Source organism: Anolis sagrei, chromosome 7, assembly GCF_037176765.1.
Source record: "Anolis sagrei isolate rAnoSag1 chromosome 7, rAnoSag1.mat, whole genome shotgun sequence".
NCBI lineage: Eukaryota > Metazoa > Chordata > Lepidosauria > Squamata > Dactyloidae > Anolis > Anolis sagrei.
Window position 1 is genome coordinate 43,691,439 of NC_090027.1, and position 26,437 is coordinate 43,717,875.

General features: G+C 42.0%; 1 protein-coding gene across 2 annotated transcripts; it reads right to left on the bottom strand.

Annotated features, from left to right (window-relative positions):
• Positions 1–355: 355 nt before the first annotated feature.
• Positions 356–25,071, bottom strand: DDX6 (DEAD-box helicase 6). Of its 2 annotated transcripts, none has more exons than XM_060787675.2 (14): positions 24,866–25,071; positions 17,363–17,830; positions 15,439–15,502; positions 14,988–15,092; positions 14,711–14,840; positions 12,524–12,670; positions 12,334–12,428; positions 11,922–12,044; positions 11,672–11,800; positions 9,602–9,718; positions 9,230–9,293; positions 8,519–8,620; positions 5,848–6,019; positions 356–4,031 (listed from the first exon to the last, which is right to left on the bottom strand). In XM_060787675.2, exons 2-14 carry the CDS (start codon positions 17,563–17,565, stop codon positions 3,995–3,997), a joined length of 1,488 nt encoding a protein of 495 aa, XP_060643658.1. In that variant the 5' UTR covers positions 17,566–17,830; positions 24,866–25,071; the 3' UTR covers positions 356–3,994. The 2 variants fall into 2 exon arrangements, with proteins under 2 accessions (XP_060643658.1, XP_060643659.1); XM_060787676.2 differs by having other exon boundaries at positions 5,837–6,019.
• Positions 25,072–26,437: the final 1,366 nt, after the last annotated feature.

The following is a 26,437-nucleotide window of genomic DNA, read 5'->3' on the forward strand; positions in this document are numbered from 1 at the left end:
GAAAAGGACTGAGGCTGCCGAGGGGCAAAAGGAAAGGGACTGAGGCTGCTGAGATAGAAACGAAAAGGGACTGAGGCTGCCGAGGGGCAAAAGGAAAGGGACCGAGGCTGCTGAGGGGCAAAAGGAAAGGGATTGAGGATACCGAGGAGGAAGTGGAAAGGGACAGATGCTGCCAAGGGGGGAAAAGAAAGGGACTGAGGCTGTTCGGAATGGAGGGAGCTGAAGTCCAAAACACCAGGAGGAAAGGCCCAAGTTTGCCCATACCTGCGGTAAACCCAATCCAGGGGACCCATGAGGCCAGAGGCCACACTCCCCAAACAGTCAACAGAAAAATGAAGACTACGAGCAGACAAGGTTTGAGTCCCAGTGAGCTTTTATTGAGCTAATTCTCTTTTGTTTTCAAACCAGTCAGGGTTGCATCTTTCATCGTTCCCGCCCTCTGACGCAGCCACCGGCCCTTTCCAATACATCATTTGCGTACAGAGAGAACACATTGAACCAAAACTGAGCTCTGCTGGACATCTGCCAGGTACCAGTTTTCCCACCAAAAAAAAAAAAAAAAGAGGGTCATTTCCCTCTTTCCCCACCCCTCCCCACCTGCCCACCCACCCGTTTCCAAATGGTAGTCCCCACTGGCCTGGTCGGGGGACCAACTAAATAGTAGGTTGTTTGAACCCAACGCAAAAAAAAAAGAGAAGTGTGTCCCTCTTCTGTTTTCCAGTTTGTCAATAAAGGGAATCTTTTGACGTATTTCAGTTTCCCAGACCCCCCCCCCCCCCAAATCTGGTTAAAACACAGCCAAGCTGCATCTTAGAGACCCCCCCCCCCAAATCCCACCCCAATCACCTGGAGAGGGCTCGCAGGTCATGCTTCCTCCGCTCTCCCTTTCGGAGCCTGAAGTGGAAGCCATAGAGGCCAGGGAAAGATGGAGGCGCCCCATGATCCAAGCTTCTTGGCCCCTCCCAGGCTCGAAAGGGAGCTCTGCCTCAAGGCCAGGGAAAGATGGAGGCGCCCCATGACCTTCCTGGGTCTTTCCAGGCTCAAAAGCGGGCTCTAGCTCACATGGCAATGCTGGCTGACCCTTGGACCCAGCAGCAGGGGTCAGCTCACTGCCAGGCCCAAGGGACACCTTGCACGCGCCCACAAAGGCCTCGCTCACCTGGCCGCACCTGGCCAGCCCTCTCCAGGTGAACTCACCCACCCACCCATAAAAGAAAGACACTAGAATGAGATGCTTGACAAGAACAGCCTCTGCCGCCTCCGCGCCCGGCTTCCATGATCGCACCCAACCCCAGCGACGGGCGCAAAGGCAAAAGGCCGGAGGAAAGATGCTCCCACCTCATTCTAGAGAAAAGAAATAAAACTCAAGAGCCCACCCGCCCCCCACCCCACCCCGGGGAAATTCAAATGCAGCGAATTTTGGGAAGAGATGTGATCCACCTTCACCGAGGGCCAAACCGGCCCCAAAGGCATCTGAGCCTTTCTCCTTTTCAGCTGTGGCCAAGGGGAATCTGAACTTTTACCAACGCAAATTTAGAAATGTTTTGAGTGTTTCTGGACAAGGGGAAAAAAAGGGGGCTGGGTCTCCCCAGCTCGCATTTGGAGCATCTTTCCTTTTAGAAATAGTCCCCCTGCGCTCTGGATAGAGAGACAGAGAGAGGGGGACCGCTACTAGCCAAGGTCAGGTGGCCCTCTGACCCGGGAAAGGCCACCCAAAATGGCCGCGCTGGCCGCTCCTCTGACGGGCGGCCCCACGGAGAGTAATACTTTCCATTTTAAAATGCTGTGCTTCGAGAGTGACTTGCGGGGCAAAGGGGCCACCTCCACTCATGGCACCGTGGGGGCAGTGCGCAAACACAGGCGCTCGCAACCAAGGCCCCAGGGCTCTGCACACGTGTCCCTTTTGCACTGAAACTGCCCCTTCCTCCTCCTCCTCCTCCTCCTCCTCTGCTGGGAAGGTGGACGGCCGTAGCCAGCAAGGCATTACTTTTGGTCAGATTTGCCTATCTTGAAGAGAGAATCCTTGCCCACCGCCCGCCCACCGCCCCAGCAGAGGGGTTGCTCTTTAGTGCAGCTGCTGCTACGACAACGTTCCTGTGGAGTTACTCATAGACACAAAACAATTTCACGGTGAAAGAGGGCTCTGCCAGGAGGCACCGGGATCCGGCACACACGTCGGTGGGGAAGCCGTCCTGCCTGCCAGAGGAACCAAGGCGAACCTCGGCCCCAGAAGGCAAGGAGGCCGGAGAGGAAGGGGCGCAAGTGCAACGCCTGAATGCGCGGCGTCCAAGAGGGAGGAAGGAGGGAGTCGGGGGGCGGCTGCGTGCCTCTCCCAGTGCCTCCTGGCGGCCCGTTGCTGGTCAGGCTGGAAAGGGAATTCTTAAGAAGTTTACAGGTTCGAGTTGTCTCACTCCTTTTGCCTGCAGATCAGGCCAAACACCAAGCATATGTTGGGAGGGGCACAATTTCAGGCAACACTGCAGGGCCTCCCACTGAGGAGGAAGAAGAGGGCATGCTGGGGGGGGGGGGGAAGAGCCCAGCGCTCGGGCCTGGCCTGCTTTGGGGTCGCTCGAGGAAAGCGGAAGCGAGGGCTCCAGAACCGGCCAGTGGCTTCTGCCACCTGTCCTTCCAAATCCACGCTCTCTGTGCACTGAGGCAAAGGAGCTCTTCTCCCCCTGGTCATTTAGTCATCTGTTTACTTGGTTGTAGTTTTCTTTTCTTTCTTTTTGGAGGGGGTGGGGAACCTAAATGAGTGCCTCGAGAGGAGCCTTGCTTTCCTTTGGACCCACGGTCTCTTCTTTTAAGTGTCACCGAGCGCTACAGCAGGCCCAACCCATGGGAAAGCGAAGGGGGACTTGGCACGGAGCAGTGTTGCAGGAAACTGAGCCCCTCTCACCTTTAGTTGCTGTCAAGATCTCTCGGTAAATCCCTTTAAGCCCAGCAGACTTCATCAAAAACAAAAAAAGGAAAAAAAAAGTTATATATGAACCCATAACAGGGAGAGAGAGAGAGAAGAAAAAAAACAAACACTTATTTACAGAGTCTATACAAGTATACACATCCAATTCTCAGCGGAGCCCGCTTCAGAGAGGAAAGACCGCCCCCCACGGTTCTGAGACGAGTCTACCTCGCAAGGGCCGCCAAAGGAGACTCGGAGGGAGGGACCAGTCGTTCGAGGGCAGTGTTCCCGTCGAGGCCGAAGCTCCTGGCAAGTGGCTCTTTCCTCCGCTCCATCGACCCAGGCGGTCCAGGTTGCTTCGCTTAAATACAGGTTATTTACAAAGTGGGTGAACGGCAACTGCGTCTCAACTCCTCCATTGTGTTTTGCTTTTTAAAAAAGGTCGAACGAAAAAGCAAAAAGGGGTTTTGTGTGTGTGTGTCTGTGTGTTTTGGACAAGGGTCGCCGCCTCCGGGCCCGGCTTGTCTGCAGAAGGGAAGGGAAGGGAGGGAGGGGCGGAGAGGGGAGCTGTTGACCTGAACCAAAAGGACTCCTTGGGCTGTTGATCTCTGAAAGGTGATATATTCTGAATGGTCTCGTAGCATAAGGCACTTTGCACAAATAAGTAACAAGCTCTTTAGCTCAGAAGACGGATGAGGAGCCGGGGAGAAGTTGAAATGCACTCAGGGGTTGGACCTGGAATCATTGCAAGGAAAGCTCTGTCTGGGGGGAGTTTGGGAGTCTCCTCTGCTCAGAGTTCGGCTTCTTCGGCTTCTTCTTCTCCGCCACAAAGAAAGAAATTAAAACCAGCAGTTAGTGCAACCAATGTCCAGTCGGCACACAGTGCAACGAACGTGTGGGGAAAACAAAAAGGTATTTCCGTCCTGTCTTCTGCTTTCGTCCTCACAGCCAAATTAAAAAAAAAAATTAGGAAAAAAGGGGGATCTCAGCTCTTTAATCTTCATAGTTCCAAACAAACAAACAAAATAAAGATGAAAAAAAATAACCCACAAAGAGAAGGGCTTCCCCAAAGAAAGGATGCATCACATGTCCAGATCAAAGGGCTCTTTTTGCTTGAGTGTTTAAGCGCAGCCTAGGAAGGAAAGAAAGAAAGAGAGGCACCCATCAGTCTGCAAACAGGGTCTGCACAACCCCCCCTTCGAGGCAGGCCATGACAACCCGTGGCCCTCCAGGTATATTTTAGACTTCAGCTCCCAGAATTCCTGGCCCTCAAACAAGCTGGAAAGAGGGGCTTCTGGGAATCAGAGGCCCAAAACACCTGGAAGGCTGCAGGTGGAAGAGCCCTGACTTAAGCAAACCCCCCATTGCACCCTCTTGCCAAGATGCCCAGAAGGAAGGCCCATGCCGTGGGGCAAATAACTCTTCTTCTCAGAACAACCTGACTGTCCAAGGGAAGCCATGTCTCCCCCACTGAACTCAAAGGATCGGAAGACAAAGGTGGCCATTATTATTATTATTCACTTGGTTTACACGCCACCTTTCTCCCCATACGGACTCAAGGTAGCTCACAACCAAACAATCGAAGCACAATTGGAAACTAAGCAAATAGAATCATAAGAGTTGTGGGCCCTCCAGTCCAACCCCATTCTGCCAAGAAGTAGAAAAACCGTATCCAAACAATTCAAATATTAGTATATTGATATGAAGTGAAAATACCATATATACTTGAGTATAAGCCAACCTTAAATATAAGCCGAGGCACCCAACTTAACCACAAAAAATAAATAAACGGGAAAACGTATTAACTTGTGTATAAGCCAAAGATGGGAAATGCAGCAGCTACTGGTAAATTTCAAAATAAAAATATATATCAATAAAATTACATGTATTGAGGTATCAGGAGGTTAAAAGTTTTTGAGTATTTACATGAAACTGCAATTTAAGATAAGACTGTCCAACTCTGATTAAACCATCATTCTAACTTTCTTCAATGTAAATGTGCTGACGTATCCTTCCAATAATAACAAAGAGAGTAAAATAATGGAAATGTAATAACAGTAATGATAAAGAGCAAAATAATAAATTTAATCATAATAGAGTAAAATAATAGAAATGTAATAACAATAGAGAAAATAAATGTAGTAATAAGAGTAAAATATAAATTTAATAATAGAGTAAAATAATGTTAACGTAATAATAATAGAGTAAAATAATAAATGTAATAATAATAATAATAGTAATAATAAAATTAGATACATCCTACCTCTGTTCATACCCAGTGTTTATTTTTAAAATTTTAATTTATTACATCTGGCCTGGCCATAAGGTTTTATATGTGAGTTATATTAATTGTACTGTTTTACTTGTTTGCTGTTTTGTTTTTACTGGTGTGTTGTTGGGCTTGGCCTCATGTAAGCCATCCCGGGTCCCCTTGGGGAGATGGTGGTGGGGTATATATAAAGTTATTATTATTATTATCATTATTAAAATAATAAATGTAATAATAATAACAGGGTAAAATAATAAATAAGCCAAAGGGGGCTTTTTTCAGCCTTAAAAAAGGGCTGGAAAACTCGGCTTATACTTAAGTAGATACGGTACATCAGGGCATTGTGAGCGAGGGCCTGGTATCAAGGCAGTCCCAAGCTCTTGGGTAAAGACCCACACATGCACTCAGCCTCCCCGAGTTCAAAATCCATTGGAAAACATGGGGTGTCACAGGGCCGTGTGATAAACCCTTATCTGCCCTGATAAATGAGGGCATTAGTGGCTAATAAGTGCAAAGGGCAGAGGGGCCCTGGCACAGTCCAAAGGCTGGCACCCACGTGAGCCCGCTGGCAATGAGCCTGGGCATGCTTTTGGGGGGTTTGGGAGCCCACCCCGAGGGGGACCGCCCGGCTGCCCTGGCCTGCCCACCCAGCAGGGCCCGATACGTACGCGGCCCTTACGCTTTTCCGTCTTCTCCGGGCTCGCTGTGGTATTCCGCCACGTACAGGCTCTTGTCGATGTTGCTGGGGATGGGCTTGATCTCTGTCCCCAGCTGCTCTTCAATACTTTTCAGGTTGAATCGATCATCGTAGGTGATCAAGTTGATGGCCAGGCCGAGGTGGCCAAATCGCCCTTTAGAGGAGGAAACACCGACCAGTGAGGCTCAAGGTGAGGGGGGGGCATGCATCCCACATGAGCTGCTCTAGAAAGGAATGAACTCCCGGGAGAGGCTTCCTCTGTGCCCCCCAGCAGCACCTCTTGAGTTTCACACCCATTCATAGCAGCATTTCCAACAATTTATTATACTATAATGTACGAAATGCACTAGAGAATAGGAATGCAACATAAATGTATGTATATAAAAAAGATATATAAAAACTGTCAGAAATATTAGAAATTAACTAGGTATTTTCAATCACAAAAATGTGAATCAAGCACTGAAAGGGTTAAATGGATGCAATGACTCAAGAAGTTCAATATACGCAGGTGTGCCTGTAGCTTAGTAGCCCTCAGTCTGAGAGAGGTCTCTGTGTGAGGGAGGCCTCTGTGTGAGAGAAGGCCTCAATAGGAGAAAAGTCTCGGTCCGAGAGAGCCCTCAGTGGGTGAAAGGCCTGGTGTGAGAAACTTTGGTGAAAGAAAGCCCCAGTTTGAAGGCCATCATGTGGGAAGCTCCAGGCTGCTGTGTGTAAAAAGCTCCTGTGTAACTTTGGTGTGAGAGGAAGCTCTGTGAGAGTGAAGCTACAAGCAGTTTATCTGCATGAGAAAGAAGCCCAGCGTGGAAGCAACGAAGGAAGTATAAAGAACTTTATTCGTGTTTTGGAAACCTTGTTCTTGTAAATACTACAACCATATTATTTTGCTATAATGAAAAGCCTCCTATGGAAGAGATAGCATTGGTCTGTGTGTTTTTGTTCATTTTTATCACTTTGGGCTCCTGGTGATGGGATATGCTGCTTCTGATATGTTACTCCGCTGTGCATTTATGAGGAGGGTCTTTTGTTAATAAGCCTTCTTGCCCAAAAAGGGTTATGGGCCCAGTTTAGCTCTCAGTGTAACTCAGTGTACCTCAGTACACATATCACATACATATAATTGCGCATATTACACACACACACATATTACAACCAGTCTTTCTTATACAACTAACATTCAATCACTACTCTTGTTCTGTCAAAAACCGGCCTACAAATCCCTCATCAAACTGTTATACCACAACTAACCCATTACCCACAGCGTAACAATTATAATTGCTATCCAGTGGTTTCTCATATCTATTTATTTATTTTTATTTTGGGCTTTTCTATCCCGTCCTATCTCAACCTCCGCAGAGGGACTCAGGATGGCTAACAAATCAGCACCCCATGGCATCCACATCAAAAACATAGATACACAATTTAACGGCAATATAATATTATTATTATTATTATGTCAGGAGAGAATGCCTCTAGACCATGGCCATATAGCCCGAAAAAACTACAACAACCCAATAATAATATTATATTATTAATAATAATATCCAAACATATCTCCTGCTGTGAACCATAACGAAGCTTAAGATCAGGAGAGGCCCTGCTCTTGATCTCACCACTCTCGCAAACGCGGTTGCTGAGGATGAGAGACAGGGCCTTCTCGGCATTGGCCCCCCTTCTGTGGAACTCTCTCCCTAAGGATATCAGGTTGGCCACCTCCCTCCTGTCCTTTAGAAGACAACTGAAGACCTGGCTCTGGGGCCAAGCGCTCGCTTAAGAGGCCAGCAGAAATAGGAAAAGGAAATTTGGATTTTGCAACATGGACTCTCCCGGCTCGGCTTGGTTTTACTGGCATATTAATCTATTAATTTATTGTTAATTTTTACTGATGGTGTTATACAATGTTGTAAAATGATTTTATTGTGAATTGTAATTTTTATGGTATTGGGTTGTTGTAAGTTTTTTCGAGCTATATGGCCATGGTCTAGAGGCATTTTCTTCTGACGTTTCGCCTGCATCTATGGCAAGCATCCTCAGAGGTAGTGAGGTCTGTTGGAACTAGGAAAATGGGTTTATATATCTGTGGAATAACCAGAGTGGGACAAAGGACTTTTGTCTGCTGGAGCTAGGTGTGAATGTTTCAACTGACCACCTTGATTAGCATTTAATGGCTTGGAAGTGCCTGAGGGAATCTTTTTTTGTTGAGAGGTGATTTGATGTGCCTGATTGTTTACTCTCTGTTGTTTTGCTGTTGTAATTTTTGAGTTTTTTAATACTGGTAGCCAGATTTTGTTCATTTTCATGGTTACCTCCTTTCTGTTGAAATTGTCCACATGCTTCTTGTGGATTTTATGGTATTTATGTTGTTAGCATCCTCTAATACTCATGTGAGGCTGCGCTGAGTCTCCCGTGTGGGAAGAAGGGCAGGATACAAATATATGAAATAAATAAATAATATAGAACAGTATAAAACAATGTAAAACAGTATAAAAACAATCAATCAATCAGTCAGTGGTCACTGGTTTAAATCATCATCCAAGGGCACTCAATCAGTTCTATATAAGTCAGCAAGTCAGCCTAATCTAGAAAGGAGCAACACTGGGAAGGACATCGCCGCCAAAAGAATGAAAACGAGGCAACCAAACAGCATCACGGCCCTCACCTGATCTGCCAATACGGTGGAGATATGTCTCTGCCAGCTTTGGAAAATCAAAGTTTATCACAACATTCACAGCTTGGATATCAATACCTCGGGTAAACAGATCTGAAAGACAAGCAGACAGAGTTAGAGAAGGAGACCAAGAGCCCAGACGGTGCTCCCCCAACAACACTAAGCCCCCCCAGGAACCTCTAAAAAGGTTTTACATGAACAGAAGATGTGGCTTATGCTGAATTGAAGCAGAACAATGGCTTCAAACTACAAGAGAGGAGATTCCACCTGAACACGAGGAAGAACTTCCTGACTGTGAGAGCCGTTCAGCAGTGGAACTCTCTGCCCCGGAGTGTGGTGGAGGCTCCTTCTTTGGAAGCTTTGAAAGAGAGGCTGGATGGCCATCTGTCAGGGGTGCTTTGAATGCAATATTCCTGCTTCTTGGCAGAATGGGGTTGGACTGGATGATGGACCAGGAGGTCTCTTCCAACTCTTTAATTCTATGATTCTATGAATTGCACTTTTTTACTTTGTCTACTGGCTATTAGGAATTGTGGGAGTTTAAGTCCAAAACACCTGGAGAGAGGAGGGCCGAAGTTGGTCCATGCCTGATCTAAAGTGTGGCAAGTGCCTGATGCCCCCTTATCTGTACACATGCATGGTCATTGGAAAGCAAGTCACATTAGGGAAGGCAGGTCCAAGGGAAGACAAAGGGCGACTCACCAGTGCAAACGAGATTGCGGCATAAGCCATTCCGGAAATCATGGAACACACGATTGCGGTGCTCCTGGAAAAAGACAAAAGGGGGGAAGAGTTATTGGATGGAACCACCCAACCTTCAGAGACTTCTCTCTCAGCCCCCCTTGGAAATAATAGGCTCCCAAATACAGGAGACAAGGCGACTGGAGGAAGCAGCCCTTTATATGCAAGGCCAACACTGGTGCTGAAGGCGGAGGCCTCTCCTTCACCCTCAGACCAAAGAGCCAAAATGTAGTCTGATGACATGCAGGAAATATGGCAGCCGCAAAGGATGAGGAGGCCCTTTGCCTCAGTCAGGAGCCATTTGCATCCAATTGCTCAGAACTTCGCACCCACCTGTCTCATCTTTGCATGTATGTAGAAACACGAATATCCCAGCTGGGAGATTTTCTTCGCTAGCAGTTCGACCCTTTGGGAAGAGTTGCAGAAGATGATCGACTGGTTGATTTGGAGCTAAACACAAACACAAAAGAGGCATTCAGTTTTCACTCTTCCTATCTTTTTTTTAAAAAGATTTTATTTATAAACTAGCTGTCCGCTGCCTTGCGTTGCTGTGGCCCACATGGGGGTTCTGTGTGGGAGGTTTGGCCCAATTCTATCGTTGGTGGGGTTCAGAATGCTCTGCGATTGTAGGTGAACTATAAATCCCAGCAACTACAACTCCCAAATGTCAAGATTCTATTTTCCCCAAACTCCGCCAGTGTTAAGATTTGGGCATATTGAGTCTTCATGTAGAGTTTGGTCCAGATCCATCATTGTTTGAGTCCACAGTGCTCCCTGGATGTAGGTGAACTACAACTCCAAAACCAAAGGACACTGCCCAGCAAACCCTTCCAGTATTTTCTGTTGGTCAGGGGAGGGCTGTATGCCAAGTTTGGTCCAATTCTATTGTTGGTGGGGTTCAGAATGTTCTTTGATTGTTGGTGAACTATAAATCACAGCAACTACAACTCCCAAATGACAAAATCAATTTTGAGTGAAGGTCATGCATTGGGTTGTTAGATGTCTCGTGTCCAAATTTGGTGTCAATTCGTCCAGGGGTTTTTGAGTTCTGTGACTACCACAAACGAACATTACATTTTTATTTATATAGATTTGTCCAACAAAATGTATAAGCATACATTCTTCTCTCTTTTCACATTATCTTAGACAAAAGAGTATGTCATATTATATACAATCTAACAGTAAATAAACATCAAAAACATCTTTAATCATATTCCTTATCATTATTTTTAAATTTCCATTACAACTTATACTACATATAACTCTATCGCACACCTTTTATCCACTTATACATATTGTATTTCATTATTATTATTATTATTATTATTATTATTATTATTATACCGTTTTCCCCTCTTCCCCTTCCCCTTAGTTTGTGCCCCCTTCACCAGGACCAACCAACTCATGTGGTTTCACCATTTCAAAATATCATTGTTTCTCTTGCTGGCTTATACCCCTTTTCCCTCATTAAACACATACTCGATAAATTTTCCCCATATTTTCCAAAAGTCTGCTTGTTTACATATTCCCCTTTTAATTTTAATATTGCAAGTTAGCTTATCATTAATCGCTATATTCCAAATTTCCCTATACCATTCTTCTAATTGAATTTCTTTCTTTTTTTGCATATTCAAAGAAATAAGAGCAATAATAAAAATAGAGATCGAGATTACACCAAAATTAGCATTATTACTTATACATGATAATATAATTCCCTTAGAGAGGAGAAAGAATTGGTTTCTAATTTGGTAACAGCAGCTAAATTGTTAATAGCAAAAAACTAGAAAGAAAAAAAACTCTTGCTAACTTCTAAGGCAGGGGTCCTCAAACTACAGCCCGGGGGCCAGATACAGCCCACCAAGGTCATTTACCCGGTCCTCGCTCAGGATCCACCTAAGTCTGAAACGACTTGAAAGCACACAAAACAACAAAAACAACAACCCTATCTCATCAGCCAAAAGCAGGCCCACACTTCTCACTGAAATACTAATAAGTTTATATTTGTTAAAATTCTTCTTCATTTTAATTATTGTATTGTATTGTTTGATTTTTGCACTACAAATAAGGTATGTGCAGTATACATAGGAATATTTTTTTTTCAAATTAAAATCCGGCCCTCCAACAGTTTGAGGGACTGCGATCTGGCCCTCTGTTTAAAAAGTTTGAGGACCCCTGTTCTAAGGCAATGGCTGAAGGACAGTGAGACTACTACATTGAACTGTGGGCTTGGCAGATTATACTTTTTCCTCAGACTACAGCGTGCCATCTACCTTTATTGCATTTTGTTCTGTGGGTGGTAACTGGCCCACTGTTTAGGTGCAAGGATTACGTCTTTGGCTCCGTGATACCCTCCTCCCCCCAAAAACCAAGTGTTCCTGGATGGGGAAATAGCCCACGGCTCACCCTGGAGAAGAGTGTGTTGAGACAGTGCACTTTCTGGCGCTCGGTCACGTAGGCGTAGTACTGGGTCACTCCCTTCAGGGTCAGCTCCTCCATCAAATTAATCTCATAGGGTTTCTGCAAGTGGGAATTCTGGAAAAAGAAACATCCTAACATGTAGGGAAACACAGAACCAGGGCCCAGGTGCCCCTCCGCCTGCATTTGGGGGAATTTATCAGGCGGGTGTGACAGGAAAGGCCACAAATGCACTCACCATAAACTTCTGTACACTGAGAGGGAATGTGGCAGAGTAGAGCAAGATCTGCCTGTTTTTGGGGAGCGTGAGGATAATGTCCTCCATTATCTGAACAAAATCTTGAGAGAGCAATTTGTCTGCCTGCAATGAGGAAAAGACCAACAGACACATCGTTTACCACTTTCGTTAACACCCTCCCCTTCTTCACAGATCATTTATTTGAGTCACACAGCTATAACCTCTTTCAATGCAGAAATAATAGATTTTAAGTGATTTTCAGGTTTTATCTCTTTATATTTAAAGGTAAGCAGGATATTACTTAATAATAATACATCTTCCCTCACGAGCTGCCTTAACACAGACCTGAAACATAACCTGCAGCTCAGTAGCTGAATACTTTAACTTGTGAAGAACAGAGGCTGCAACTCACCTCATCTAGGACGATCATCTGGATGTGGTCCACCTTTGCCACTCCTTTCTTGATGAGATCCAGAATCCTCCCCGGCGTGGCGATCACCACGTGCACTGCAAAGGGAAAAGACAACGAAGGTAGAGCGGTTTCTCCCAGTGGGAAAAGCCCAGCAGCCCGAGGTCCCTCCAAAAGCCGGCTTGGCGCCCACCTGTGTCGTCCAGCCGCATGATGTCGTCACGCAGGTTGGTGCCTCCGGTGGTGGCCATCACTTTGGCCCCTCCCATGTGTTTGCTGACCTGGATGCAGATCTGGCTGACCTGCAGGGCAAGTTCTCGTGTGGGAACGATCACCATTGCTGAAAGAGAGAAGCCACACGTTCTGACTCTCATAATAGCACTATGAGCCTTAAGAACGAAACTTCAGAACTCTGGGAATATCATATGTGCACACTAGCCCAGGCATGGGCAAACTACCAACTGTTAAGAATTGAGGGAGTTGATGTCCATAAAACCTGGAGGATTCAAGTTTGCCTATGTCTACATTAGCTTGATGAAGGAAAAGTCCACTGTGTTGTTATTTATTTATATATATTTATTTATCCTATTTATATCCTGCCTTTCTTCACTCTAAAGGGAACTGAAGGTGGCTTACATATAGGCCATTTATTCAATGTATTAAAAGACATACAATTCCAGTAACATTAAAATACTTATTAAGCATTTTAAAAGTTTTAAAACATTACATTCAATATAAAATTTGCTATCCATAACCGTAGTCCAATGACATTCCATAGTCACTGCACATATTCCAAATCTGTTATTGCACTGCATTATTCTCCGAAAAGCCCATTCCCAAAGTCAAGTTTTTGCTTCCCTTCTGAAGGCTGAGGGAGGGGACTGATCTAATGTTGCTGAGGAGGGAGTTCCAGAGCCAAGAGGCCACCACTGAGAAAGCCCTGCCTCTCATCCCCACAAGTTGCGCCTGCGAAGGAGGCAGGACTGAGAGCAGGGCCTCACCAGGTTATCTAATCTCTGAGGTGGTTCATAGGTGATTGTAAGGTGGGTGAGGGTGGGGCTGTTTGATTTGGAGTTTACGTGTTTGGTTACTGTTGTCTTTTAAGCTTATAATAAAATGAAAAAAGAAAATTACCAACAAGCTATACAGATCAAGGAAGGAGTGGACAGAGTGAATGCATGCAAAACATTTAACTAAACAAAACTTCCTGATTCCAAGGCAGAACAGCAGAAAACCACAAACGCTTCGGGCCAATCTCTTAAAAAGTTAAGATGGGGCATGCAGAATCACAACAAACAACAATATGGCCCAGCATTCTGTCTCAGAAGTGCAGTGGCCAAAGGAAGCCCAATTCAAGTAATCTGAAATGACTGTGTATGTGTGAGAGATCCATGTGGACAGGGCGTATTTTTAATGGCTTTGTTCTGGCTTGGTTTGCAAGATCAAGTCAGTTCATCTCAAGAGAACACAACCTGGGGATCACAACCACACACTGTGAAGACATCTGCCCTTACCTTATGCTACTCTGCTGCTGAGTATACATGCCCAGTGTGGAGCACATCTCACCACGCTAAAACAGTGGATGTGGCTCTTAATGAGACATGCCGCGTTATCACGGAGTGTCTGCGCTCTACACCACTGGAGAAATTACACTGTTTAGCCGGTATTGCGCCACCCGACATCTGCCAGGTAGTAGCAACCAATAGTGAAAGGACCAAGGCAGTGACATCTCTGGCCCACCTGCTGTTTGGGTATCAGCCAGCACATCAACAACTTAAATCAAGAAATAGTTTTCTAAGATCTACACGCTGGAACACCTCAGCAAGCGAGAGTCCAAAAGTGGCAGGCTCAAACCCAGAACCTCAATCCATGGCTGATACCAAATGAGAGACTCCCCCCCTGATCACACAGAAGACTGGGCGACTTGAAAGGCTCTGAAAAGACTGCACTCTGGCACCACGAGATGCAGAGCCAACCTTAAGAGATGGGGCCACAAAGTGGAGTCCACGACATGCGAGTGTGGAGAAGATCAAGCCACAGACCACTTGCTGCAATGCAACCTGAGTCCTGCTACATGCACCATGGAGGACCTCCTTGCAGCAACACCAGAGGCACTCCAAGTGGCCAGATACTGGTCAAAGGACATTTAATCAACTGCCAAGCTTGCAAACTTTGTGTTTTGTCTGTTTGTTTGTTAAAAAATGCAATACAACTGTTTGGTTTGCTCCTGACATGATAAATAAATAAACAAATCTCAAGAGAAACTCTCTCTCAGCCTGACATCACTCAGGGAAGAGGACTCTTGGCAGTAAAAGCAGGGCCTCAAAGGGATGCTGCGACAGAGGTGTCAAGGGATAAAAGAGTGTTCATTTCAACCGACCTTGTATGTAGTCCTTTTTTAAGTCCAGCCGTTCAAGTAAGGGAATGAGGTAGGCGCCACTCTTGCCGGTTCCGTTCTTCGCTCTAGCCAAGATGTCTCTTCCAGACAAAGCAATGGGGATGCTCTCCTCCTGAAAGGGGCCACAGGCATCAGTGGGAAACAACACAAAGCTTGCTATGCTTTATCCACCCAGAGCAGTCTCCTGGCACCTCCACACCCACTCCCCACAGGCTGGTGCCCTCCCAACACCATTCAAAAACCAGCAATCTGTACCCACCTGAATAGGAGATGGTTTCTCCCAGCCCATTTCAAAAATTCCCATCAGCAATTCCCGCTTTAGGCAGTAATCTTCAAATTCATTTCCTTTAGTGGATGTCACATCCTGAAGATGGAAAGAGGTCAGTCACACTCCAATTTTTCGCAAGACAGTCTTAACACAAGAGGCATTTCCAGTGCAGGAAGTGATCCAGTAGGCAAAGCTAAATTACCTTACATTCACTTAATCTTATTTCTTATCAGAAGCAAGAAATACGGCCAACTATATTTTGTACATCAATGCAGAACTTTGTGGGCCTGCCTGCTAAGGCCAAAGTAATCACTGTCCAAGTTTATCTCACCAAGTGGAAATAGAAAGTCTTTGGCTAATTTCATCACAAATTTAGATTTTGCAGCCCACCAGAGGAAACCCAGCCCCTATCCAGACCCATGGCAGCTTCAGGAGCCCTTACCGAAGTTTTGATTCTCAGATCTTTTGGAGGGAGTTTTAAAGTCTTCTTCCAGTCATCGCCAGGTCTGAAGGGAGAAAACAATGTCATTATCAAGCTAGTGGATTCCTTTCAGGAATCAAGTGTCCTCCAGGGAAGAACACAAGGAAAATATCTCCCTAAAGCAGTGGTTCTCAACCTGTGGTCCCCAGATGTTTTGGCCTTCTAAAAATCCTAACAGCTGGTAAACTGGCTGGTATTTGTTTTAAATGATTAATGATTTTGTACTGTATTGTTGATACTGGTTGTTAACCGCTCTGAGTCGCCTGATGGCTGAGAAGAGTGGTATACAAGTGAAGTAAATAAATAATAAATAATAATAAATATTTCTGGGAGTTGTAGGCCAAAACACCTGGGGACCCACAGGTTGAAAACCACTGCCCCCAGATAGCAGTAAGTCTCTCAGTATGAAAATTATTAGCCCTAAAATTATTTGGGGGAAGATTTTTTAATAAATCTTGCCAAGAAAACTCCCCGATAGGTTGATTTTAGGATTGCCATAATTCAAAAATGACCTAAAGGTACACAATGCTGACAGTTAATTTGGTATAAAAGCAACAGGTTTGTGGGGCAGCTATGTCATTAAAGGCCTATTGACTTATGCAATGCCTTGTGGCAATTGCAAAACACATGCTATGAAAGATCTCGCAAGTAATTGCTGCAACCGATCCAACCATCTTGTCTACACCGCAGGACATACTTCCTTCAAATGGATAACCTGTTTGTCTACATGGAGGCCAAATTCTTCTGACACCAGATCAAAAACCTGGTGTCAGAAGACCAGGTTCGGGTGCCTGTTGGGGTATTCAACAGGCACCCGAGGCCACAGAAAATGTATATGTAACACTCTAAAACATATAGAGTCGAAAACTGGAAAGCCATTCACATTCATAAACAATACTCAAAAGACTGAGCAAATTAATGTATGCTCTACAAATTGTAAGTATACTGAATAACTGTTTTCTAGGGGCCCTTCCAGACAGGCCCTAAATCCCAGGATCTGATAATAATAAATAGTAATAAACTTTATTTATACCCCGCCACCATCTCCCCAATGGGACTTGGAGTGGCTTACATGGGGCCAAGCCCGGACAACATGTCACAGCAAAATAAAACCAGAACATAAATAATAAGCAACATCATCAAAATTACATAGGAATAAAAAGTATAAATCCAGTAACAAAATAACATTCCAATAAACACAATTACGATAACAGTGGGTGGGCCCCATGTACAGGATAAAATGATTTAAAAACTCTAATGAGATAAAAATAGGAGCGGGTTATTTGCAGGGAGGTTATCTGTTTATCTGGCAGTGGAGACCCATATAATCCAGTTTAAATGTAGAAAACCTGGGATCAGATCCTAGGATATAGGGCCTGTCTGGAAGGGCCCTAAAACAGAGACAAGCTGAACTTGGGCTTAATCTCAAATATTCCCAGTATCTAACTGAGCTATAACCGTTGTCTGATTCTAAAAACAAGGTTGAGTATCCCTTAGACAAAATCTGTAGGACATTTCAGGGAAAGGCACGAAGGTCAGGAAGAGCCAGGTGCAAATCCATGATGATGAAAGGTAAGCTTCTTAGATCACAACAATAAGCAAGGTTTTTTTTTGGGGGGGGGGGGGGTTATGTAGGGTGGGATTTGTACCCCTCCATGTTCTTCTTCTTCTTCAACAGCAATAGGTCTGTATTGTTTTAGGCACATGTTTATCATGCTTGGAATGCTGTTGGTATACAGTCCCATTCCCACATTTCAGCAGAATTTCCTCAGGTCATGGCCACTACTGAAAACTAAGGACCCGCCATGTACCGAACTGTGTGATGGTGAAAACAATGACCAGGAAGGGATATTAGGAGGGCAGAGCAGGACGTGGCATCACTCACTTGATGGTGGAGGCCATGCTCTGTGCTTGCTGCTGGGTGCCGTTGTTGATGGCGTTGGGGTGCTTCAGCGGGTTGATCTGGGGTTGGCCCTGCGTGCCCCCTCCGCCACCTGGGCCCCCGCTGGGCTTGACGGGGCCCCGGAGCTGTCCGTTCTGGCTGGCGAGACCCATTATAACAGGGTTCTCTGTTCTGGCCGTACTCATGTTTGGATCTGCCAAAGTGTCTTTTGCAACTTCAAAACTTTCCTTTTTGAGTACGGAAACTGTAATAGTTTATTAGGCTCTCCAAGATGAAGAGATAAATTAGGTCCTGCTCAATAGGTTGAGTCCTTTTATTGCAACGAAGGCAAGCACCTGTAAAGTCACTCAAGAGTAAAGCAGTCACTTGCGCTGATGCAATGTGAAACAACTCTTTTTTTAAAAAGTCTTCTAACAAACTTGAGTTTTATCCCAAATCATTCACTTCAATCTGGAAAAAAAGACAAGACAATGCCGTGAGCATCTGCAGCAGGTGGCGTAGGCTCCATCTTTTCAAAGGGACTGACGTCCATCTTGGGGACCCCTCAATAGGATTCCTTGATATTATAATCCATTTTTTCCAGAGGCATAAAGTGGTAAATGAAAAAATAAAAGTTTGTGAAACCAGAGCATTTAAAATAATTGCTAAAAGGAACTGTAACAGCCTGAAGAAATGGGCTGCACTCCATGAATATCTATCAATCCTCTCTATCTATACATATACACACTAGGCTTGGGCAATCCATGGTTCTAAATGGTTCTAAAGTACTTACAAAACTAAAGTTCTGGTGGTGAAAATTTCAGAACTCTAACAAAACTCTCAAAATTTCATAATAAATGGCAGTTCCTAATTGGTTCTGTCATTAAAATCACCAATAATGAAATAATAATTAAATTTTGAAAGTTTTGTTAGAGTTCTGAAATTTTCACCACCAGAACTTTAGTTTTGTAAGTACTTTAGAACCATTTAGAACCATGGATTGCCCAAGCCTAATACACACATGTCATAACAGGTTGGTTTTCAAGACTGTTTGTTACCATACTTGCAACAGACTAACATGGTTTACCTCTTTGTAGACACTAGACACAAGATTGCTAATTGTCTTCCTCATTAGCAAGCCAGAAACTCATCAAAAACCATGGTCTGAGTCTTTTGTTTTTGAAAAAGGCAACATTTTTGCCTTGTGCGAGAGGCCCTGACAAGTTCTCTTTTTTTTATTCATTTGTTTTTTCTTTCCACTAAAACATTTCTGCAAAAAAAGCAAAAGCTAGAGCTATTCCTTTGCCATGTAATGGGAATAAGAGGCAAGCCCAGAGAAATTTGTGTGACAAACAGTCAAATCGTATTTCCTGAAGGTGATACCTGAGCAAAAAGGGAGCGCTCTATGGCACTGCGAAGGGCAGGAAAAACACATTTCGAGGGGAAATCAGTGCTAAATGGGAACCTGGATTAAGAACTCTCTCATCCAAGAAGATTGGGGCTCGTTTGTTATTTTTTCACGAACAACAAAGGGCCAAACGTCACCTCTTGGGATTTGTGAATTAAGAGGATTGCTATTAAAAATAGAAGTGTGTTTATATAGCATTATCTCCATAGAGGCCGAATCAACAGATGACGAGAGTGAGGCCCATATAATAGCTTTGTGTTTGTTTGAGATGTAGTTTTGAAAGCTCTAGTCTTATATTAGGAAAACTGGCTTCCTTTGTATTGCCTTTTTTCCGTGAATGAAAATTAGTAACAAAAAAAGAAACTTGTTTAGTTTTATATGATGATGGAAATCCAGTTTTGGTGGCATTGTCTTTGTTTTGTCATATATATTTTCTGAATAAAAAAGAGCAACAATCTGAATATCTATCTACCTATATATATATAATTTATATGTATATATATTAATAATAACAATATATACATTACATACAATGTGTATATATTAAATGTAATATATCTATATAACAATACGTATTAAAAATATATATTAAATACAGTATACATATTAAATATATTACACACATCACACACACATATATAAAACATTTTATTTATATCCCGCCTTACTCCCCATGGGCACTCAAGGCAGTTAACATCTATCCACACTATCTATAATATTGTATTTTATATACCATATATACTTGAGTATAAACCGACCCAAATATAGGCTGAGGCACCTAATTTTACCACAAAAAACTGGGAAAATGTATTGACTTGAGTATAAGCCGAGGGTGGGAAACGCAGCAGCTATTGGTAAATTCCAAAATAAAAATAGATACCAATAAAATTATATTAATTTAGGCATTAGTAGGTTAAATGTTTTTGAATATTTACATAAAACTGTAATTCAAGATAAGACTTTCCAACTCTGTAAATATGCTTACATGTCCTCCAATAATAATTAATAGAGTAAAATAATAATAGAGTAAAACAATAAACGTAATAATAACAATACAGTAAAGTAATAAATGTAACAATAACAATAATAGAGTAAAACAATAAATGTAATAATAACAACAATAAAATAATAAATGTAATAATAATAATAACAACAACAAAGTAAAATAGTAAATAATATTGACTCGAGTATAAGCCTAAAAAAAGGATTGAAAAACTAGGCTTATACTCGAGTATATACAGTATATTAAATATAATATACATATTAATTCATTCTCGCCTCCCCCCCCCCCAATATAATTGTATTTATATCTTGCCTTTCTCCCCATGGGGACTCAAGGCGACTAACATCCATCCACACTAAATATATATATATATATATATATATATATATATATCCCGCCTTTTCTCCCCATGCGGACTCGAGACAAGTAATATTTATCCTCACTAAATATACAATATATATTAAATATTATATATAATATAACATATATTTAATACAATATACTATACATACACACACATATAAATATATAAATTTATGTATATCCCTCCTTTCTCCCCATGGGACTCAAAGCGGCTAAAATCAATCCACACTAAAGAGTTTTTAAAAAACAATACAAAAGTTTAAAAACCAATAATAACAGTGAGGTAAAAACAAAACTAAAATACAACAAACACACTAAAACAGCCTTTAACATTCATATTCCCCCATTCCCATTCCCAATCTATTCATTTTATTTATTTATAGCTGGCTTTCTCTCTCCCTACGGAGACCCAAAGCAGCTCACAATCAAAATCATTACAAGTTCAAATATATAAATACACAATAATAAAACAGTATATCATTATATATTATTCTATAGTAAAGTCTGTAGTAATCATATTTACTATATTAGTATTACTATACTACAATATTGTAAACTGAGGTTCATGTTTTCCTGGTTAGAAATAACTTTATGTTTTATGGTTAGATATAACTGTATACTGCAACTTTGTTTGTGCAATTTTAGATTTTATTTAAGAACTAGCAGTCCTCTGCCATGCATTGCTGTGGCCCAGTCTGTGTATATGTGGTTTGTGTGTATATATATGTGTGTGTGTTTGTGTATATATGTAGTTTTGCGCATTTGTTGTAATGTATTTTTTGTTTTTTGGCTTTTTAAGTCCCTTTCACTGTGTTTTTCAGTGTTTTTATGAGCGATGGTCACTTGTTGGCCTGATAAGTGTATTGTGTCCAAATTTGGTGTCAATTCGTCCAGTGGTTTTTGAATTATGTTAATCCCACAAACGACCATTACATTTTTATTTATATAGATGTAATATAAAATATATAATTATAATATTGTATTATTAGTAGTAGTATTATATTATATTACATTACTAGCTGTCCCCTGCCACGCGTTGCTGTGGCCCAGTCTGTGTATATTTTTGTGTGTGTGTGTGTGTATATACATGTGTATTTGCGCATATATATATATGGTTTTGCACATGTGTTGTAATTTTTTTTGTTTTTTTAAAGTCTTTTCTGCTGTGTTTTCCAGAATGATGGTCACTCGTTGGCCTGATAAGTGTCAGATCGTCCAGTGGTTTTTGAGTTATGTTAATCCCACAAATGAACATTACATTTTTATTTATATAGATAATATTATAAATATTATATGAATATACAATATATTATATTATTAGCATAGCACAGGAGACAAGTATTATTTTTAGTATTATGTTAATATTATATTATATTAGCATTATATTAGTATTACTATATGTATTTTTTGTTTTTTTAAGTCTCTTCTGCTGTGTTTTCCAGTGTTTTTCAGAATGATGGTCACTCATTTGCCTGATAAGTGTCAGTTCGTCCAATGGTTTTTGAGTTTTGTTAATCCCACAAACAAACATTGCATTTTGTTTATATAGATAATATTATAAATACTAGCCGTCCCCTGCCACACATTGCTGTGGCCCACATGGGGGTTCTGTGTGGGAGGTTTGGCCCAATTCTATTGTTGGTGGGATTCAGAATGCTCTGTGACTGTAGGTGAACTATACATCCCAGCAACTACAACTCCCAAATGTCAAGATTCTATTTTCCCCAAACTCCACAAGTGTTCACATTTGGGGATATTGAGTATCCGTGTAGAGTTTGGTCCAGATCCATCATTGTTTGAGTCCACAGTGATATCTGGATGTAGGTGAACTACAACTCCAAACCAAGGACACTGCCCACCAAACCCTTCCAGTATTTTCTGTTGGTCATGGGAGAACTGTGTGCCAAGTATGGTTCCATTCCATCGTTGGTGGGGTTCAGAATATTCTTTGATTGTAGGTAAACTATAAATCCCAGCAACTACAACTCCCAAATGACAAAATCAATTTTTTTTTAGTGAAGGACATACATTGGGTTGTTAAGTGTCTTGTGTCCAAATTTGGTGTCAATTCGTCCTGTGGTTTTTGAGTTCTGCTAATCCCACAAATGAACATTACATATTTATATAAGATTATTATATGAATATATATATTATTAGCTTAACACAGGGGACAAGTCTTATTATTATTTTTAGTATTATGTTAATATTATTACATTTGTTAATTTAATTATTACATTTGGCCCTGCCATCCTTTTTTAAATTCTGTATGTTTTGATATTATTATTGTTTATTGTGTATTTTTTGTTTTTGAGTTTTTATTTTAACTGTTTTGTATTGATTATTGTTATTGCTTTTGTTTATTGATGTGCTGTGGGCTCCCTTGGGGAGATGGTAGCGGGGTACAAATAAAGTTATTATTAGTATTATTATATTAGCATTATATTAGTATTACTATATTGTTGTTATGCTATGTTTTTATTGAGGCCTTGGCCTGTGTAAGCCGCATTGAGTCCTTCGGGAGATGCTAGCGGGGTAGAAATAAAGTTAATAATAATAATAATAACAACAACTTTATTTGTACCCTGCTACCATCTCCCCAACACAATACACAATAACAACTTTATTTGTACCCCACTACCATCTCCTAACACAATATACAATTATTATTATTATTATATTAGCATTATACTAGTATTACTATATTGTTGTTATGCTACGTTTTTATTGAGGCCTTGGCCTGTGTAAGCCGCATCGAGTCCTTTAGGAGATGCTAGCGGGGTACAAATAAAGTTAATAATAACAACAACTTTATTTGTACCCCGCTACCATCTCCTAACACAATATACAATTATTATTATTATTTTTATTATTATTATATTAGCATTATATTAGTATTACTATATTGTTGTTATGTTATGTTTTTATTGAGGCCTTGGCCTAGTGTAAGCTGCATCGAGTCCTTCGGAAGATGCTAGCGGGGTACAAATAAAGTTAATAATAATAAGAATAATAATTGTATATTGTGTATATTAACTGTTTTGTATTGATTATTGTTATTGCTTTTGTTTATTGATGTGCTGTGGGCTCCCTTGGGGAGATGGTAGCGGGGTACAAATAAAGTTATTATTATTATTATATTAGCATTATATTAGTATTACTATAGTGTTGTATATTGTGGTTAATAACAATAATATATTGTGTATATTAACTGTTTTGTATTGATTATTGTTATTGCTTTTGTTATTGATGTGCTGTGGGCTCCCTTAGGGAGATGGTAGCAGGGTACAAATAAAGTTATTATTATTATTATTATTATTATTATATTAGCATTATATTAGTATTACCATAGCGTTGTATATTGTGGTTAATAATAACAATAATAATAATTGTATATTGTGTATATTAACTGTTTTGTATTGATTATTGTTATTGCTTTTGTTTATTGATGTGCTGTGGGTTCCCTTAGGGAGATGCTAGCGGGGTACAAATAAATTTGTTATTATTATTGTTATTATTATATTAGCATTATATTAGTATTACTATATTGTTGTTATGCTGTGTTTTTATTCAGGCCTTGGCCTGTGTAAGCCGCATCGAGTCCTTCGGGAGATGCTAGCGGGGTACAAATAAAGTTAATAATAACAATAATAATAATAGTATATTGTGTTGGTTATTGCTATTGCTTTTGTTTATTGATGTGCTGTGGGCTCCCTTAGGGAGATGGCAGTGGGGTACAAATAAAGTTATTATTATTATTATTATTAGCATTATATTAGTATTACTATAGTGTTGTATATTGTGGTTAATAATAAGAATAATTGTATATTGTGTATATTAACTGTTTTGTATTGATTATTGTTATTGCTTTTGTTATTGATGTGCTGTGGGCTCCCTTAGGGAGATGGCAGTGGGGTACAAATAAAGTTATTATTATTATATTAGCATTATATTAGTATTACTATAGTGTTGTATATTGTGGTTAATAATAAGAATAATTGTATATTGTGTATATTAACTGTTTTGTATTGATTATTGTTATTGCTTTTGTTATTGATGTGCTGTGGGCTCCCTTAGGGAGATGGCAGTGGGGTACAAATAAAGTTATTATTATATTAGCATTATATTAGTATTACTATAGTGTTGTATATTGTGGTTAATATAAGAATAATAATTGTATATTGTGTATATTAACTGTTTTGTATTGATTATTGCTATTGCTTTTGTTTACTGATGTGCTGTGGGCTCCCTTAGGGAGATGGTAGCGGGGTATAAATACAGTTAATATTACTATTATTATTATTATTATATTAGCATTATATTAATATTATTATGTTGTTGTATATTGTGTTAGGATACGCCCCTTTCGCCAAAAGAGTTGAGGGCGCAAACAAAGGTCGGCTGCATCCCGAAATTGGGGATGGAGAGAAGAAATGGGGAGAGTTTGTGGGAGAAAAAGAAGGGGGAGCGGGAGGGGGCGGGAAGGCGAGGCCGAGCCAGGGTGCGTGCTGGGCGGGGAAGCGCGCCACGCGAGGCCGGGGATGCGCTTCCCCCGCTAGGCCGCACCTCCCTCAGAGAGTCAGGAGCGAGGCCTGACTCAGGAGGGACGTCTCTCCCTTTCGAGCCCCGACCGGAAGCGGCGCCATTTGCATTTCCCCCCGCTTCCCTTTCCCTGGCCTTCCCTCAGCGAGGCCTCCCTTCCCTCGTCAGGCCTCGAGCCTGGGTTGGAGCTTACCCGCCCGCGCCCGGCTGTGGCTCCTTCCTCCGGCTGCGGCCCCTGGGCTCCCCCCTCCGCTCTCGCGCTCCCGCGCCTCCGCCCTCGGCCGCTGGCTCCTTTCGGGACGATGGCGGCCTGGGAGGCGGCGGCGACGGCAGCGGCAGCAACAGCGACGCGACAACAAGATGGCCGCTCTCTCCCTCCTTCCTCCTCCTCCTCCTCCTTCCCTTGCGTCCTTCCTCTCCACCAGGCCCCGCCTACTGCCCACTGCGCACGCGCGCCTTGCCAAAAGGGGGCGGGGCGACAGGGCGGCTCGGGCCTCGCCTCTGAGTGGCTCGGGAGAGCTGCCGTGGGCGGGGCTTCGTGAAGGGCACGCCCCCTTTTCGTTTTGTTTGGGTTGCAAGGAGAGGAAGGAAGCAGCTAATCTCTCTCTCTCTCTCTCTCTATCTATCTATCTATCTATCTATCTATCTTCTATCTATATCTATCTACTATCTATATCTATCTATCTTCTATCTATATCTATCTATCTATCTTCTATCTATATCTTTCTCTATCTATCTCTATCTATCGCTATCTATATCTATCTATCTAATCTATCAATCTATCTATGTCTATCAATCTATCTATCTAATCTATCTATATCTATCTAATCTATCTATATCTATCTATCAATCTATCTAATCTATCTATCCATCTAATCTATCTATATCTATCTATATCTATCTATCTATCTATCTATCTAATCTATCCAGAGAAGAGAATGATGCTGGGGAAAGTGGAAGGCAAAAGGAAGAGGGGCCAACCAAGGGCAAGATGGATGGATGGCATCCTTGAAGTGACTGGACTGACCTTGAAGGAGCTGGGGGTGGTGACGGCCGACAGGGAGCTCTGGCGTGGACTGGTCTATGAGGTCACGAAGAGTCGGAGACGACTGAACGAATGAACAACAACAATCTATCCATCTAATCTATCTATCTATATCTATCTATCTAATCTATCGCTATCTATCTATCTATATCTATCTATCTTCTATCTCTATCTATCTATCTTCTATCTATATCTATCTATCTATCTATCTATATCTAAAAATCAATCAATCTATCTATCTATCTATATTCTCTGTGCATAATGAGTATCTTAAAAACAAAATAACCAATGAACGAAATCACACCAAATTTGGCAACAAAACGTCTCACTACACAAGGAGTGACGATCACTCAAAAAAAGATGATTTTGTCATTTGGGAGTTGTAGTTGCTGGGATTTATAGTTCAGCTACAATCAAAAACATTCTGAACTCCACCAATGATGGAATTGAACCAATCTTGGCACACAGAACTCCCATGACCAACAGAAAATACTGGAAGGGTTCGGAGGGCAGTGTCCTTTGGTTTGGGAGTTGTAGTTCACCTACATCCAGAGGACACTGTGCACTCAGACAATGATGGATCTGGACCAAACTACACAAATACTCAATATGCCCAAATGTGAACACTGGTGGAGTTTGGAGAAAATAACCTTAACACTTGGGAGTTGTAGTAGCTGGGAGTTATAGTTCACCTACAATCAAAGAGCATTCTGAGCTCCA